This window comes from Hylobates moloch, unplaced genomic scaffold (genome assembly GCF_009828535.3).
Source record: "Hylobates moloch isolate HMO894 unplaced genomic scaffold, HMol_V3 SCAFFOLD_6, whole genome shotgun sequence".
Taxonomy (NCBI): domain Eukaryota; kingdom Metazoa; phylum Chordata; class Mammalia; order Primates; family Hylobatidae; genus Hylobates; species Hylobates moloch.
The window spans coordinates 114,870,332-114,888,730 of record NW_026652281.1 but is presented as its reverse complement, the minus strand read 5'-3'; the positions used below and the strand labels follow the sequence as shown (position 1 = coordinate 114,888,730).

General features: G+C 40.9%; 2 protein-coding genes across 3 annotated transcripts in view; one reads left to right on the top strand and one right to left on the bottom strand.

Annotated features, from left to right (window-relative positions):
• Positions 1-18,399, top strand: part of KLHL3 (kelch like family member 3) — a 275,618-nt gene that overhangs the window by 68,267 nt on the left and 188,952 nt on the right. The gene's annotated exons all lie outside the window — the stretch shown is intronic.
• Positions 13,331-14,203, bottom strand: LOC116471541 (putative neuropeptide Y receptor type 6). The gene is given in 4 exon segments (XM_058441230.1): positions 13,331-13,372; positions 13,374-14,024; positions 14,026-14,131; positions 14,133-14,203. Coding segments are annotated over 4 exon segments (870 nt in total).

The window sequence follows — 18,399 nt, the reverse complement described above, 5'->3', positions numbered from 1 at the left end:
TGCCACCAGGTGGCAGCAGGATCCTATCTTCGCTCGTCTTTAGTGGAGGATAAAGCCGGGAGGATAGGAAAGGCCTTTGGATGCTGCTTTGCTCTATCCTACAAAAGTGAAGAGGATTTATTTCTTTACCACTGTCTACATTTCTCACTCCGCCAAATCCCTCTGGTTAATATTAAATACTTCCTCAAAGGAGCCCCCCCCTTTTTTTTTTTTGAGACAGAGTCTCACTCCGTCGCCCAGGCTGGAGTGCAGTGGCGCGATCTCGGCTCACTGTAAGCTCCGCCTCCTGGGTTCACGCCATTCTCCTGTCTCAGCCTCCCGAGTAGCTGGGACTACAGGTGTGCGCCACCACACCCGGCTAATTTTTTGTATTTTTAGTAGAAACGGGGTTTCACCGTGTTAGCCAGGATGGTCTCGATCTCCTGACCTCGTGATCTGCCCGCCTCGGCCTCCCCAAGTGCTGGGATTACGGGCGTGAGCCACTGCGCCCGGCCAGAAGCCCCATTTTTAAACTAGAATCTCAGGACACTTTCTCCACTTTTGAAGAGGCACAAAGAAGGGAAATAATTTATCCAATATTAAACAATTAGTTCATTCGAGAAATAAGACTTCAGTTTAGGTTTCTTCCTATGGGTGCAGTCCTTTTGAAAGTGTGAGTATTTTCAATGTGTTTTGGGAGGCTTGAAGCAGCATTATTTCTTTCAGTGGAGGGGATTTTGAGGGCCTTCTGAGACAGAGGGAAATAGGAAACCTGTCTGTAGCATTCATTTGAAAATCTTGAAGTGTTGCCTTGATTAAGAAACTGATTAGGGCAACCTTTTTAGGAACCACCAAGTATCTGAAAGGCAAGCCTTAGAAACTCTCAGATACGTACGCTAGGTAGAGTGCAACAGACACCTCAGGAGAGAGAATCCATGGTGCATTGTTTTAAGAGTTGCATTTCGGAACATGGAGTTTTGCACCAGACTTGCCTTCCTGATTATATTCTCCTCAGAGGCAAATGTTCAAACGAGACTATTCTCAGTACACTCTGGCTTATGGCAAAGGAAGGTGAGAATGAGGGAAGCCAACCTTAACCATTTGCTACTGATAATCCACATAAGGTGGCAGAGTAACAGAAATAAAAGCATGTGGACTTGAGAGTCCAACAGATGCTGGTTCAAAGCCTGCCCCAGTTACTTACTTTTACAGGCAATTTTCGTAGGTTCCAGTTTTCTTATAAAATGGGAGTAATAAGACCTACCTTGTTAGCTACGTAACCTTTGACAAGCTATTTAGCCTCTGTGTAACTCAATTATGTCTGTATAATGAAGGTAATAATTAAATGAAAAGTCCTACTTCATAGGATTTTATAATGATTAATAGGCTGTTTCCTAGAACAATGCATGACATATAATAAGCACTTGGTAAACATTAGCTGTTGTTTTTGGTATTATTATTATCATCATCATAGAAGGTTGTTATGAGAATTAAATGAGACAGTGTATGTAAAGGTTTTAAAGAGAGCAGACACTCAATAAAGTGGTATTTATTTATATGTAACTAATAACCACAGTGATGTAAATAGTATTCACCATAAACGAACCTGCTTATGATGTAAGTACGGGAGTATTATTTTGTCTTTTGTTTTATGTTTATTCTTACTCTGTTATTTGAAGATATTCTTGGCTTTTAAAAATACAGACCTATCTTTTTTTGTAATCTAAAGGCAATAATAATGATTAACATTTATTGACCCCTTTCTGTATGCCAGACCCTGTGCTTTATATATATTGTCTTAGGAGAATTTAGTAACTCGTTTAAGTCCATACATCTACCAAATGATAGAACTGGGATATGAACCCAGACAGTGTGATTCCAGAGGCTGTTTTCTTTTATACTATCCTGCCTACTTAACAAAACGTTTGGACTAAGAGGATCCGATATTTTAGCAATAGAATTATGTCTTGTGGCTGAAAGATATTTAAGAATTAATCATAAAATTTATAATACATGTGAGGCATAATAAAAATGTTCATTACCAGTGATCTGGCAGATCCACTTTTGGATATCTAACCTCAGGAAATAATCCAAAATACAGTCACAGTTTTATGGATAAAGGTGTTTATCACAGTGTTATTTATATTATAATTTGGAAAAGTTTTAGGGCACTCTAAACATCTGACCAAGGAATGGTTAGTAAAACATGGTATATCTACTTGTTGAATTTTTATGGAGGTCTTAGTAATTGTAAACGGTGATGCTGTTTAGAACTTTGTAAGAAAACAGATACTGTATGTATGTGAAGTCATGAGAAGATAAGTAATAGATATTTTCTTTTTCTTTCTTGTATATTAATCTTTTATTTCCTCCTTCCGACAAGATGAATGGAAAAGGGATTCTCAGTCCTTTTAGGAGTTGGGGAATTTGGGTAATTTTTAAAGGTTGAATCTTCTCTCACCAATAGGAAGTCTCAGGGAATCTTTTCTTTACTCAGCAAGTAGATTTGGCCCCTTGGTGGACACTTAGAAAGAGTCAAAAGATATAAAGTCCTGGCTGGGCGCGGTGGCTCACGCTTGTAATCCCAGCACTTTGGGAGGCCGAGGCGGGCAGATCATGAGGTCAGGAGATCGAGACCACAGTGAAACCCCGTCTCTACTAAAAATACAAAAAAAATTAGCTGGGCGTGGTGGCGGGCGCCTGTAGTCCCAGCTACTCGGAGAGGCTGAGGCAGGAGAATGGCGTGAACCCGGGAGGCGGAGCTTGCAGTGAGCTGAGATTGCGCCACTGCACTCCAGCCTGGGCGACAGAGCGAGACTCTGTCTCAAAAAAAAAAAAAAAAAAAAAAAAGATATAAAGTCCTGAATCTTCTGGTGAGATGCTCACAGTTTTGTTAGCAACAAGTTTGTAACCAGGAAGCAGAGTGGTATATGTAGAATTAGAGAAGGGCTGGGCAACAGGAATAGACTTTGTATACATGCACTGAGGGGAGCCAAGGACTGGAGGGACAGTGCGGCAGAGCTGAGACACAGAGGGGTTAAGTGGCATGCTTAGGGCAGCACAGTGAGACCATGGAAGAGTTGGGATGAGAGTCCCTGGACTCCTGGCTTCCAGAGACATTGATAGTCCCCATCCGTCCAACACCAGAGGCAGTTTTGTTGTAGCTCTAAATGTATGAGTAAGTGGATGCTCCTCGTGGCCTCTCAGAAGGATGCGTAAGAATATGAACTATTTCTCACTAGTTGTTCTATAGAAGAATTCAGGAACCTTCACGTAATACCATAGGTCAAGTTTCCACTGAGTTATTGATGTAGAAACCGTATCTCAGACTCATTCCACGAAGCTAGAAGCCCAGCATTTTCATTAGGCTCCAAAATCAGATTTAACATCTGCTACTGAAAGCTCCTGGCTGAAGCTCTTCCAGGAATAACTCGGAAATCCTGGTTTCATACTTCTCTCAATTCCCTTTAATCAGAGACAGAGGGCATTTTTTGAAGCCATATGGGTGAGGAGGGGTTTTATCTGAAAATGTCCATGAAATGTTCCAAGGTTATGGCAGGCATGATTAGCTTATATATGTCTTTCTAAGAGTCCATAAGGTGAATGCTGAAGTTACTCATCAGTTTGGGAAGGCTGAAAGCCTGTTTATTCTGTGTAATAAGATGAATGCATGCCATTTGGATACCCATTCCTCTGGAAGATCCTCACCTGAAGAGACTGGCTTAATTGTGTGGTAGATAGCAGACAGAACTGTTGGTCAAGGCCAGTCAGGGATGCTGGACTTCTGCTATAGCTTTGCAGATTTACCAATCTGTATAGTCTTTCTCATGTACCTACCTCCTGGGTTTCTTGGAGAAGCCAGGGAATTAGATTCTGATGAAAAGGCATAGTCCTACTCTGCCTCTTTCTAAATACCTAACCATGTTGTAATTGTCTGGATTACTGACATTGCCCCCCTCAGAAAGTGCATTTGTCAAGAGCAGGGATCCAATCTTACTGTTCGCTTTGTCCCCAGTGTCAGGCAGATAACTTGGCGGGTACTCAGTAAATGATAGTTGAACAATGAATGAAAGAGGATGGAATTTGAAGCTAGACAGACCAGAATTTACCACTGTGTGACTTCAGGCAACTTGCTTAATTAACAGTTTTAAAATTTGTAAATTGGAATAGCATTACTTACTTACAAGAGTGTTTTTAGGATTAAGGTAATGAATGGAGGGACCTGATAAGTGATGTTCCTTTGGATTCTGATTCAGTAACAGTAACAAAGGTTGGAACATAGAATCACAGAATTACAAAGCAACTAAGAGAAACTAGCCTCATTTCTGCCTGGCTAAGTCCTAATCCTTTGGATCTCAGTTTAAAAATTATTTCTTCCAAGAAGTTTTTCTCCTGTCCCCATTGTCCCCTGAGTAGGTTAATTCCTCCTGCTAAGTACCTTCATAATGTTATATTTTCTCTGTTACAGCACTTGTCACAGTTCTTTTTTTTTTTTTTTTTTTTTTTTGAGACGGAGTTTCACTCGTCACCCAGGCTGGAGTGCAATGGTGGGATCTTAGCTCACCACAACCTCCGCCTCCTGGGTTCAAGTGAGTCTCCTGCCTCAGCCTCCGGAGTAGCTGGGATTACAGGCAGCCACTGCCACGTCTGGCTAATTTTTTTTTTTTTTTTGTATTTTTAGTAGAGATGGGGTTTTACCATGTTGGCCAGACTGGTCTTGAACTCCTGACCTCAGGTGATCTGCCTGCCTCAGCCTCCCAAAATGCTGGGATTACAGGTGTGAGCCACCACACCTGGCCTTATCACAGTTCTTTTAAAGTATTATCTCTGTTAGACTGTAAACTCCATGAGGGCAGGGATTATATCAGTCTTGCTCACTATTGTATTTAAGCACATAGTAGACATTTATTAAATATTTATTGATTGAATGAAGCAGGGGCTTAGGAAGGATAGGTAATTTGCCCAAAGCACAAGCTAGACTCCACATCTCTAGACTCCTTGCAGCACAACTCCCTCATGGACAGGCACTTTGGATTCTCAGGTTTTTTAAAAAAGTTTTTGTCTTTTTCTCCTTCATTAAGAAAAATTATATAAGCATTGTATGTTCTTAGTAGAATATTTAGGAAATACAGTTAAGCAAAGAGACACAAAGAAAGAGGGAAGGAGTTTAGAAGGCATGGTGCAAATTTTTTTTTTTTGAGACGGTGTTTGCTCTTGTTGCCCAGGCTGGAGTGCAATGGCGCGATCTCAACTCACTGCAACCTCAGCCTCCCGGGTTCAAGCAATTCTCCTGCCTCAGCCTCCCGAGTAGCTGAAATTACAGGTGCCCACCACCACGCCTGACTAATTTTTTTGTATTTTTAGTAGAGACGGGGTTTTGCCATGTTGGCCAGGCTAGTCTCAAACTCCTGACCTCAGGTGATCCACCTGCCTTGGCCTCCCAAAGTGCTGGGATTGCAGACATGAGCCATTTCACCTGGCCATGATGCAAAGATATGAAGGAAATCTTAAAGCTAGTGAGTAAAAGCCACATTATCTTAGAAGGAATGAAAAAAAAAGACAGTTGGTTTCCCAACTGAAATTATGGAAGACAATGGAATAATACCTTTAAAATAATGAAATAAATAACTGCCAATCTGTAATTCCATATCTGGTGAAAATATTCTTTAAAGGTAAAAGTTAAAATAAAAAACACACACTTATTTTTAGACAAAGAAGTTGCTTGTTTACCCCTACTAGACAACGAGATAAGAATAATAAATAAAAGGTTATATGTATAGGAAAGGAATATAAAATTGACATTATTCAAAAACAAGGCCGAGCACAGCAGCTCACACCTGTAATCCCAGCACTTTGGGAGGCCGAGGCAGACAGATCACTTGAGCCCAGGAGTTTGAGACCAGCCTGGGCAACATGGTGAAACCCCATTTCTACAAAAATTCAAAAATTAGCTGGGCATGGTGGCACACATTTGTAGTCCCAGCTACTCCAGAGGCCGAGGTGGGAAGATCACCAGAGCCCAGGAAGGTTGAGGCTCCAATGAGCTGTGATTGCACCACTGCACTCCAGCCTGGGTGACAAAGTGAGACCCTGTCTCAAAAAAAAAAAACAAACAAAACAAAACAAAACAAAAAACCCCAAAAAACAAAAAACAACCCAACATGATTATGTCCACAGAAAATTCAAAAGAAGCTACAAGTGAATCATTAGAATTAGTAAATTAATTTAGCAAGAGCTGAGAATACAAGTCAACAATAAAATTCCTGGTATTTTAATATACCAGCAACAAATAATTAGAAAATAAATAGTATTGATTAAGTTTTACCTTAAAAAAAAGGCAGCAAGATGGAACAAATAGGAAGGAAATAAAGACACGTTACCCAAAAGTCTTGTCATCACCTGGGGATAAACACTATTAATGTTCTGGGATACTTTCTTTCAGACATTTTCCTGAGTGTTATGCACACATGCACGTGTGTGCACACACACATAAATTAAAATATTTGTCTTTGTTGTTAAGTTGAGAAATATGGGCCGGGCGCGGTGGCTCACGCTTGTAATCCCAGCACTTTGGGAGGCCGAGGCAGGTGGATCACGAGGTCAGGAGATCGAGACCACGGTGAAACCCCGTCTCTACTAAAAATACAAAAAAAAATTAGCCGGGCGTGGTGGCGGGCGCCTGTAGTCCCAGCTACTGGGAGAGGCTGAGGCAGGAGAATGGCGTGAACCCGGGAGGCGGAGCTTGCAGTGAGCCGAGATTGCGCCACTGCACTCCAGCCTGGACGACAGAGCGAGACTCCGTCTCAAAAAAAAAAAAAAAAAAAAAAAGAAAGAAAGAAGAGAAATATGATAGAAAATAGGAAGAGTTTATAACTGGAATTATTAGGAAACCAGGCTATCTAGTGACAGTGTCCAGAAGAAAGGGAGACTACTGCTGTGGAAAAGCAGAAAGCATCTTTGGAGACCCCAGGATGTAGAAAATGGCCTCCAAATCAATAACTCAATAGCTTTTACTTTTAGGCTGTATGTTCCCTTCTTAGAGAAGGATTTGGCTCACTGAAAAGGATAAAGTTCTGCCCTGCATTGGCCTTTCAGAGAGAATCTGGTTCCTCTAATAGAATCATAATGGGGCCTGCTCTCCTGGAGGCTGGTTGCCCTGAAAGGCCTTTCGTTTCTAAAAGCTGTTCCAAGAACCTGTCAAGGCAATTAATTGAAAGTTAATAGAGCATTTTCTTCGAGTCCCAGGACTTGCTCAGCTATCTTATTGGCACAACTCTTATTGGCAAATGACATTTGAGCTATAAAAGTCCACCTTGCCCTTGAGCTTCCTTGTGACCAACGTGTGTTTTTATTTGTCCTCCTGCCAGTGCAGGTATCCTGAACTCTCATATTTCAGATGGAAATTTAGCTTTCTGCTTCTTCAGATACTAAGTCTAGAGGGTATAGTCCTCATTTACTATTCAGATCCACATACCACTTTCAAGTAAAGATTTGTCATCCCAGATGTTATTCTACACCTACAGTTTACAAATATCTGTTGAGTTCCCCTACTTTGTGTCAGATGCCATACTTGGCGCTGGAGCTACTACAGTGAATAAGGTACAAGCCCTGCCTTTGAGGAATGCATGTTCCTTGAAGGCACACATGTAAACAGGTCTTCCTGGTACTGCGTGGTAAGTATACATAGGGTGTGGGAGCAGTGACTAGGGGATCCTAATAGCCCTGGGGAATTAGATAATGTTGTTGAGAAATGTTTAAGTGGAATCTTAAAGACTCAGAATTTCATGACTTATTGACAGTACTATAATCCTTGTGTAATTAGGATTATGTCTTTATGTTCTCATTGGATAATTAATAGAACATAGGTTTGAAAACATTCTGGCATTTAATAAGTAAATAATTACTGTCTGACTTGTTTTTTTTTTTTTTTTTTTTTTTTAGAGACAGGGTCTTGCTCTGTTGCCCAGGCTGGAGTGCAGTGGCATGATCATAGCTCACCGTAATCTCAAACTCCTGGGCCTAAGTGATCCTCCTGCCTCAGCCTCCTGGTTAGATAGGTGCATGCCACCATGCCTGGCTAATTTTTAAATTGTTTTTGTAGAGACAGGGTCTTGCTGTGTTGTCCAGGCTGATCTCAAACTCCTGGTTCAAGGGATCCTCCTGCCTTGGCCTCCCAAAATGCTGGGATTACAGGTTTGAGCCACTGTGCCTGGCCCTAACTTGGTTTTTAAAGTAGTAACTTTCAAGATCTATATGTATTAAATTCTTTTTCCATGCCTAGGACAGGTCTTTGAAAGTTCACAGTCTAGCTGAGAACAGGTTTATCTACCTAAAATAGAGAATAGCAGGAAACAGTCAATGACCAGATGCAACAGATATACTTCTGTCACTAACATCACACATCTTTTCATTCCCTCAGGGGAAACACTATCCCAGCCTCAACAAGGAGCTTGATTTGGGCACAGAAACAGGAGAAAGAGACCTGTCTTGCCTCCCTTATCCAACTGGAAATATTCATCATCTTCTGTCTTCATTTTATTGTATGATCACATTTATTGCATGGGTGGCTTCAGGAAGGATTTTAGGGATTCCTGGAAATAACCAGTCTTGAAATACTCCCCTCTTCTTCCTTCATCTAGGATGCTTCCTCTTCTCTCAATATATTCTCACTTATGGGTATAAAGGTCAGTTGAGTCCTCCTTTGATATTAACTCTGCCTTCAGTTACCCTTAACTTTCCTTTAGTCAGCTTTCAACCTAGCCTGAAGAGAAGCCTTTGGAACCCCTGTGTACATGTTGATGGGAATGTAAATTAGCACAGCCATTATGGAAAACAGTATGGAGGTTCCTCAAAAAATTAAAATTAGAACTACCATATGCTCCAGCAATACCATTCGTGGGTATATATCCAAAGGAATTCAAATCAGCATATCAGGGAGATATCTGTACTCTCATGTACATGGCAGCATTATTCATAATAGCCAAGATATGGAATCAACCTAAATGTCCATCAATGGATGAATGGATAATGAAAAAATGTGACACACATACATAGACACATACACAGATATATATACAATAGAATACTATTTGGCTTTTAAAAAGAAGGAAATACTGTCATTTGTGACAATATAGATGAACCTGGAGGACATTATGCTAAATGAAATAAGCCGGGCACAGAAAGACAAATACTAGTTTTATGTGGAATCTTACAAAGTCGAACTCATAGAAACAGAGAGTAGAATGGTTACCAGGAGCTGAGGGGTGATTGTGGAACTGGGGAGATACTGGTCAAAGTTTCCAAATTTCAGACAGAAGAAATGAGTACAAGAGATCTATTGTCTATCACGGTGACTGCAGTTAATAGCAATGTATTGGATTCTTGAAAATTGCTAAGAGTAGCTCTTAAATGTTCTCACAACAGAAAGTGATAAGTATGTGAGATGATGGATATGTTAATTAGCTTGATTTAACCATTTCATAACGTTATACAGAAAACACATTGTTCACTGTAAATATGTATAATTTTTGTCAACTATACTGTAATTTAAAAAAGTAAATTAAAAAAAGAAGGAAAGACTTCAAAACCAACACATTGAATTACTCCCCTGGTATATTATAAATGCTTTAAAGCCTCAGCTTGGTTGTAAATTCTTTAAAGCTGTGTCTTGTACTTTTTCTATACCAAATGCAGAGCTAAGTATATAGTAAGGGCTTAATATATTTTTCTTGATTTATTATTCTACAAAAAAACAAAACTTACAGGAAGAGAGGCTGATGAACTATGCTGTTCAGGCAGAGAGGAAACTTAGGGGACTTGCTGCAAGAGTGTTTTAGCATTTTCTCATTCAGCTCTGGTTTCCTGGACAGACATATTCAGGATAGTTTACTAATTCTTTGGGGGCATAAACACTTATTCATTCCACTAATAGTCTTCTTTTCTAGAAGCTTTTAAAGATATGAGAAATTATTCTCAATCCAAAATGATTTGAGGTTGGGGGATAGGAGGTTTTTGGAGTGCTGGCTAGAGGAACCTGTTTCCAGGACTATCTGGCAAACATGAAAGTCCAGTCTCCTAAAAGGCTTATCTGGCAACTGAAGAGAGGGAGGTGAGACCTTATTTCATACACCAGCTTGCTCACCGATAGACCAAATTGATATGAACTATCCACAAATACTGCAAAAATAGAGGAAATAAAGGCTGATTTTCTGAAGTCTTTCCATGTTTCCTCTCATATAAGACTTTTACCCACAATACTTGGTTTATGTTTCCATTATACCTTCTTCTCGAAGTAGCTACTTATAGACTTGTGTTTGCCTACCTGTCAGAACGTAAGCCCCTTAAAGGTGAAGGCATACATTAAAAATACATTTAATTCACTACTTTTTTGAGGTAAAAATAAACACAAGAAAGACTATTATTGATAGTTACACCATTTGCTCAAGAAAAGTTGAAAAGAAAAAACAAAAACATCTTTATGGAAGGAAATTGCTTTTATCAAGGAAAGAATGCCATAGTATTTAGTCATATACAGGAGATCTCTTCTGCGTGTTCAGGGTGGAAGTAATGATTAGAGGAGATTGGGTATATGTATGTGGGTGAGAGGAGGGAGGAATATTAGAATTTGGTGCTCTTTCCTGGTTTTGGTGGTGTGTTAGTTTGTTCTGAGTTGCTATAAGGGAATACCTGAAGCTGGGTAATTTTTAAAGAAAAGAGGTTTATTTGGCCCATGGTTCTACAGGCTGTATAGGCATAGCACCAGCATCTGCTCAGTTTCTGGTGAGGCCTCAAGAAGCTTACAGTCATAGTGGAAGGTGAAGGGGGAGCTGGCATATGACATGGCAAGAAAGGAAGCAGGAAAGGAGGAGGTGCCAGACTCCTTAAACAACCAGCTCACCTGAACTAACAGAGCGAGAACTCACTCATCACCAAGGCAGTGGCACTAAGCCATTCATGAGGGATCCGCCCCCATAATCCAACACCTCCCGTCAGGCCCCACCTTCAACATTGGGGATCACTTTCCAACATGAGATTTGGAGGAGACACACATCTAAACCACATCAAATTGTTTGATCAGAATCATTTTAATAATGGCAACTAGCATCATATTTCTTTTCTTTTCTTTTTGTTTTTGAGATGAAGTCTCTCTCTGTTGCCCAGGCTGGAGTTCAGTGGCACGATCTCCACTCACTGCAACCTCTGCCTCCTCAGTTCAAGAGATTCTTCTGCCTCAGCCTCCTGAGTAGTTGGGATTACAGGTGCTCACCACCATACCTGGCTAATTTTTGTATTTTTAGTAGAGATGGGGTTTCACCATTTTGGCCAGGCTGGTCTTGAACTCCTGACCTCAAGGGATCTGCCCACCTCGGCCTCCCAAAGTGCTGGGATTACAGGTGTGAGCCACCATGCCTGGCCTAGAATCGGTATTTCTTTACCAAGTAAGTAAAGTGACATTTACAGCTACTGCCATGAGATGGTTAGATTTTATTTCATTTGTGTGTTCTTCAGTGCTTTTGTTGTTCATTTATTCCAAAATGATAAAACAGAGAATAGAAACCCTGAAGAGAATGAATAAAGAGAGAATAAGGGAAGGAGGGAAAGAGGAAGAGAGAAAGAGATTTTCAGGAGAGGAAAATGTGAAAGCTAATGTGCAAGAAAAAGCACAATAGAAAAATCACAGATGTTTCCAGAAACATTACTTTTTATTCAAAAGAAAATATAATTACTTTTTTTTTTTGAGACAGGGTCTCACTCTTTCACCCAGGTTGGAGTGCAGTGGTGTGATCGTGACTCACTGCAGCCTGGATCTCCCAGGCTCAGGTGATCCTCTCATCTAAGTATCTGGGACTACAGGTATACATGACCACACCTAGCTAATTTTTTGTATTTTTAGTAGAGATGAAGTCTCACTGTGTTGCTCAGGCCGGTCTTCAACTCCTGGGCAAAAGTGATCCTCCACTTTGGCCTCCCGAAGGGCTGGGATTACAGGGTAAGTTGCCGAGTCCAGCCTACAGTTACATTTTTAACATACAAATAAGCTGCAGTTCAAATTTGATAGATACAGGGGAGGTTTGTTCTAGGAAGTGGTAGAGCTGGTCACTATTTAGTAACAGTGACTGCAATTAATAGCCATTTGAACACTAGCTTAGTGTCTTTCGAGAACAGTCTAGTTGATTCCCCTGTGTAAGTAACTCTGTGGGGATGAAGTCTCTTTTAAAAATGTTTAAGCCACGAGATATATGAGAAGGTTTTAAAAATCTGGCGCTAATTATAAAAATGCTACTGACAAAGTCTCTGAGATCCAGTGATAGAGTAATAATGACCTCTATTTAATATACATAAAGAATTAGGGATTAAAAGCCACTTTGTGAGGAAAGCTGTATCTACATTGGCCATTAATAAGTTAGTTAAAGCAATTTCTAGCATAATTGCTATGCTAAAGAATTTGTGGCCAGTTCTAATAGCACTGTTAGTGAATAAAATGTATTGTTATCATAAACTGGAGATATGATTCAAGCATGGGAATTAATTGTAATTACAACACTTTGTTTAAATGTTAAGTTAAAACCAGCCCTTCAACTTTAGTCCAAAGTTAGTTTGTTAATTAATTAATGAATTATAAGGGGGGATTTTCTGACTTGGCTAATTAACTGAATAGTTATATGATTGAAGGTTACAGTTTTCATATCTGAGAATAGACTTGCTTCAGTGCTAAGGAGGTATAGCAGTGTTTTTACTAGGCATATCATTACGTAACTTTTGTAGATATTCCATTGAATAAAAGTATCTGTGAACATTGTTCCCCAGCCATCACTGCTGTTTGCCTCTCTCTCTGCTTTCTCATTCTCATTCTCATTCTTTGCCACAAATGATGGCAGCCAGGTTGTTTGAATTATTAGAGTTATTCTCTTAAGATAAAAGGGGTGGTATGTGTGTTCATGTATGTTAGAGGGTGTGTTGGATAGACATATGAGACAGGCAGTCTTAGCCTAAAGGAAAAGTGGGTATAAAGTTGCTATTTTTGGTTCTGGTTTCTTCTTTCTGCATCTTGCCCTATTCCCACCATTACCTGTCCAGCTCCCATTCAAGAAGAGCTTCAGCATAATCAATTTTCATATACCTGTTGGTATACGAGCCAGTCTTAAAGACCTCTTGGAATCTATGTGCATAGTGGAGATGGCAATATTTTCATATCTTTCCTGAGGTGTGAAGTACCAGCAGTGGTGAATAAGCACTACCAGGTCCTTTTGGAAATTTTTGTTGAGAAAGCCATAAAAGAGAGGGTTTATACATGTGGAAACCATAGCAACCAAGTGGCAAACTACAAATACCAGGTCGTGGTGGCAGCTCATCAGCACCTCATGATACCGGTCAAAGATGACACTGAAGATATTCAGGGGCAGCCAGCAGGCTCCAAAGGTCACCACGATGGAAATCAAAATTGTGTTGATCCTCTTGTTCTCACTGAGCTGGCTCTCATTTTCCTTCTTCTTATCTACCTTTGTATTTCTCCTGCGGAGGCAGATAACAATCTTCAAGGAGCAGATGAGGATGAAGCCTAGAGGAACAAAACACTGCAGCAGAAAAAGGGAGGTGGTGAAGAGCAGCCGGTCCTTTTTGGAGGGCCAGTTCTCCACACAGGCCACCTGGTGGGTGTAGAGGTCAGTGGGGAGAGAGAGGTTGAGGAAGGGCTCATCAGTGAGGTGGTAGGACAGGAAGAAGGGAATAGACAGCAAAAGGGATAACAGCCAAATCAGTGTGATGCTCCAGTAGGCATGAGTCACACTGGGCTTCCAGCCACGGGGGTTCACAATTAGCTGATACCTTCCGACAGCAATGAATACAAGTGAGAATATGGACACAGAGATTGAGACACTCTGCACATAGGATGTGAGTCTGCACATGGTATCCCCAAATATCCAGTGGTCCATCAGAGTGTAGATGATAGTAAAAGGGATGCACATGACACACACCAAGATATTAGAGAGGGAGAGATTGGCAATCAGTATGCTGGTGAAATGCTGAGCTTTTCTCTGCTTCTTAAAAGATGTTGATAATGAGAGAGAGGTTTCCAAAAAGGCCCACAATTAAGACCACAGTATAGGCTATGAATAATAGGAGTAAAGCTGGAGAAGGGGGTTGACAGGACTCAATAAAAGAATGCCGAGTTGTTGTTCTTTGTGCTGGTTGTATTAGATGCTGGGTGGTTTAGGGAAACTTCCATTGTGTCAGGATTGTAAGAAGAGATTTTCTAAGCTTATTTGTGTTGTGGGTGGATATTTTGGCCATTAGTTCTTGGAAGGCACTTTGTTCTGAGGCATCCGACGAGAAATTAGTAGGGTTTAATCTTCCCTGATCTGTGTCTGTATTTGATGGAAACATGTGAATGACTTGAGCACACTCTTGAGACCCTAAAAAATGAAACAGAACCCGGAATATTAATGCAAGTTCTTAATATGGATAATTCTCTAGGGGTAGCAAAGCCCCTGAGAGGACATAGAACAAATATCCAGGGGATCTCTGTGTACCTTTACCCTCCTCTCATCTCATCTCATCTCAGGTGCTTTCTTTGTCCCGCTAGTATAGTCTTTAGAGCTAGTGAGGCAAGGAATGTAACAGCATCTTGTTAACTGTAGAAGCAGCCAAATGTGTTTCTATCCCTATCAACTTCTGTTTTTTTTTTTTTTTTTTGAGATGGAGTCTCACTTTGTTGCCCAGGCTGGAGTGCAGTGGTGTGATCTCTGCTCACTGCAACCTCCACCTCCCAGGTTCAAGCGATTCTCCTGCCTTAGCCTCCCGAGGCAGGAGACAGGGAGTACAGGCGACTGGGACTACAGGTGCATGCCACTATGCCCAGCTAATTTTTTGTATTTTTTGTATCTTTAGTAGAGACGGGGTTTCACCATCTTGGCCAGGCTGGTCTCGAACTCCTGACCTCGTGATCTGCCCACCTCGGCCTCCCAAAGTGCTGGGATTATAGGCGTGAGCCACCATGCCCGGCCAACTTCTGTATTTTTTTAGGGTCACCTGAGTATGCACCCACTTGCTTCAATGGACTATAAAAAGTCAGGAGGATAGGGATTGTGCTGTGGAGGCCTGAGTACTGTGTTTGAAGTTGGGTTCTGTTATGGTTTGTTTGAATGTTTGTGTTCCCTCCAAAATTCATGTTGAAACTTAATCCCCAATGCAACAGTATTAAGAGGTAGGGCCTTTAGGAGGTGACTAGGTCATGAGGGCTCTGCCGTCACGAATGGATTAGGGCCTCATAAAAGGGCTTTATAAGGGCAAACTCACTCCTTTCATAAGGAGGCCCTAAGTGAGTTCGCCTCTTCTGCCCCTTCTGCTGTACGAGTATACAGCAACAAGGTGCCATTCTGGAAGAGAAGAGCCCTTACCAGACACTGAACCTTTTGGCGCCTTGATCTTGGACTTCCTAGCCTCCAAAACTGTGAGAAATAAATTTCTATTGTTTATAACCTTGTGATATTTTGTCTGTGTTATTTTGTTAAAGCATCACACATGGACTAAGACAGGTTCCAGTTGGAGCATCACTTCTTGGTGTTTGACTTTGTTGTAGGTCAGTACCCTTCCTCCTCTGTTTTCTTATCTGTAAAATGGAGATAAATAATATCTATCTATCTGAGTAGTTGTGAAGATTAAGTGAGAACACACATCTAAATTTGTCCCTCAGCCCCAACATAGAGCACATAGTAGGTACTCAGTATATGTGTGTTGAATAAAATTTGTCAGCTCTACCGCCCAGAGCCAGTCTACAGCCTTTAGTTTGGAGGCCAGAATTACAGAACATATCTGCCATGGAATAGCATATGCCTTCTCCTCTTTTCACTTCTTCCACTCTCTGGGATTGAAGCCATAGGCAGTTTCTGGGTATATTGCTTAAATTTTGGAGATCAAGGCAAGGAAGGCAGCCAGTGTCTAGTGAGCTATTACCCAGAATTAACTTCATTTAAAAAGCATTCCTCCAATTCTTCCTTCCTCCAGATCCTTTCTTCTTCTAACTTCCAGAGGAAAGGCAGGCTCTGGTTCTATGGTTCTATGGCTCAGCATAGTTTAGGGTGGTTATATTCAGTAGAATTATTCATACCAGGATGTACAACAGGCTTGAAGGATTCCCTGCCATTCACAGTGCTGGGATTTCTGGCCCAAAGAGAAAACATTGAAAGACAGCAAAGGCGGAGGAGGGGGGGGACTCCTCATCTTGGTTTATTCTTTAGTAGTTTGAAGAAAACTACATAAATAACATTGATAAAGGGAACTGAGCAATAGGAATGAAAGGGAATGCAATTTTGTTTGCTGTTTGAAATTATGATGGCCTCTTCTCACGTTCTCTCTGAGATCTAAGGCTTAGCAGTTTCTTATTGGAAAGAAATCACCTTAAGAATACTTAGGTCTGTCATGGTTTCAACAATGGATAACACAATGAGGAACAGCATAAAAATACCACAGATGAACTGGGCATGGTGGTGAGCACCTGTAGTCCTAGCTACTCGGGAGGCCGAGGAGGGAGGATCCAAGGAACTGATCTGTGGCTCAGACGTGTTAAAAGAAAAACTTCAGCTGAATTAAATTTGAAGGAGTTTAATTGAGCAATGAACGATTTGTGAATTGGGCAGCCTCCAGAATTACAGCCGATTCAGACTCCAGGGATGCCTTGTGGTCAGAACAAATTTATAGATCAAAAAAAGGGAAGTGATGTCCAGAAATTGGAGGTGAGGTACAGAAACAGCTAGATTGATTACAGGTTGACGTTTACCTTCTCTGAACATAGTTTGAATGCTTAGCAGTCTATGAGTGGTTGAAGTATGGCCGCTGGGATTGGCCAAGACTCAGCTATTGTTACAGGTGCATACTCCTCGGTTAGATTTTCAATCTTGTCTGCCTATTAAGCTAGGTTACAGTTCATCCACAGGGACTCAAATGTAGAAGTATGGAGTCCTTCTCAGGCTATATTTAGTTTGCTTTAACAGATGCTATGTGGTAATAAGAGAAATAGCAAAATTTATAAATAATGGTATTCAAAAGGAAAGTTTAAGGCCTGGATGACTCCCGAGACCCAGAGTTCACAGATATTGGCTGAAGGAGAATTTCAAGTCAAATTTAAGCTCTCTATACAGTTGATAGATTAGAACTATACATGAGAGACAGAAAGCTTTGATTGCTAATTAGAGGCCTCCTACCAAGCAATCCTCACTTAAAGGAGGATAGGAATGAAAGGAAATAGGCATTAACTGCGTATGTAGTTGAGTAAACTAGAATGAGCACTAGATTTTGTGTCAGGAGACATGTCCTGTTGTTTACTAGCTGTTTGATCTGGGGCAAGGCACTCTCCTCTTGGCCTCAATTTCTTTATCTGTCAAATGAAATAAAAAATAGCCTCCCTACTTCATACCTTGTTATAAAGGCCAATGAAATAATATCTTTAAAGCATTTTAAGAGGATTGAAAAACGACCTATTGGGTAGTATCCTTGTTACCTGGGTGATGAAATAATCTATACACCAAACCCCCATGCCGTGCAATTTATTTTTTTATTTTTATTTTTTTGAGACGGAGTCTTGCTCTGTTGCCAGGCTGGAGTGCAGTGGCGCAATCTTGGCTCACTGCAACCTCTGCCTCCTGGGTTCAAGTGTTTCCCCTGCCTCAGCCTCCTGAGTAGCTGGGACTACAGGCATGCACCACCACACCCAGCTAATTTTTTTTGTATTTTAATAGAGACAAGGGTTTCACCATGTTGGCCAGTCTGGTCTCGATCTCCTGACCTCGTGATCTGCCCACCTTGGCCTCCCAAAGCACTGGGAGTATAGCCGTGAGCCACCGTGCCAGACTAATGTGCAATTTACCTGTATAACAAACCTGCACGTGTGCCCCTAAACTTAAAAGTTTTTTAAAAATTAAAAAAAATTGTATAAACTGTTAAACACTGTTCAAACCCGAGTGCTCATTATTGTTATTCTTGTTGCATGTCTCAGACACTTGGACTGAACTGATCTAATCCTCATCCTCCAAAGAGCTATGAGTGCTTTCATATCTGCTATGCTATTTATTTCTCCATCACCAGTTGTGTTAGGGAGGAGTGGGATTGTTATAGTTCCATTTCATAGAGGGAAAAACCAAAGTACAGAAAGTCCAAGGAGTTAGCTAAAACCAAACAAAACTGGAAAAGTCTTGTGTGTTTTTTCTTCCAAGCTCTTATTATCTACAAGAAAGAAAAGCTTCCTATGAATCCTGCAGGTTTTCTCTTTACAGATGTGAAAACTCATATAATTTTGCAGGGTTCCTAGCAGATAGAGATGAGAATAAACATTGGGAGCCCTTGTGTTGCCTATTCCTGTCAATCTGGGCTGACTTCATAGTGAAGGGGGAGTACTCAAAATCCTGCAACAGCAGGCTTGAAACTGGG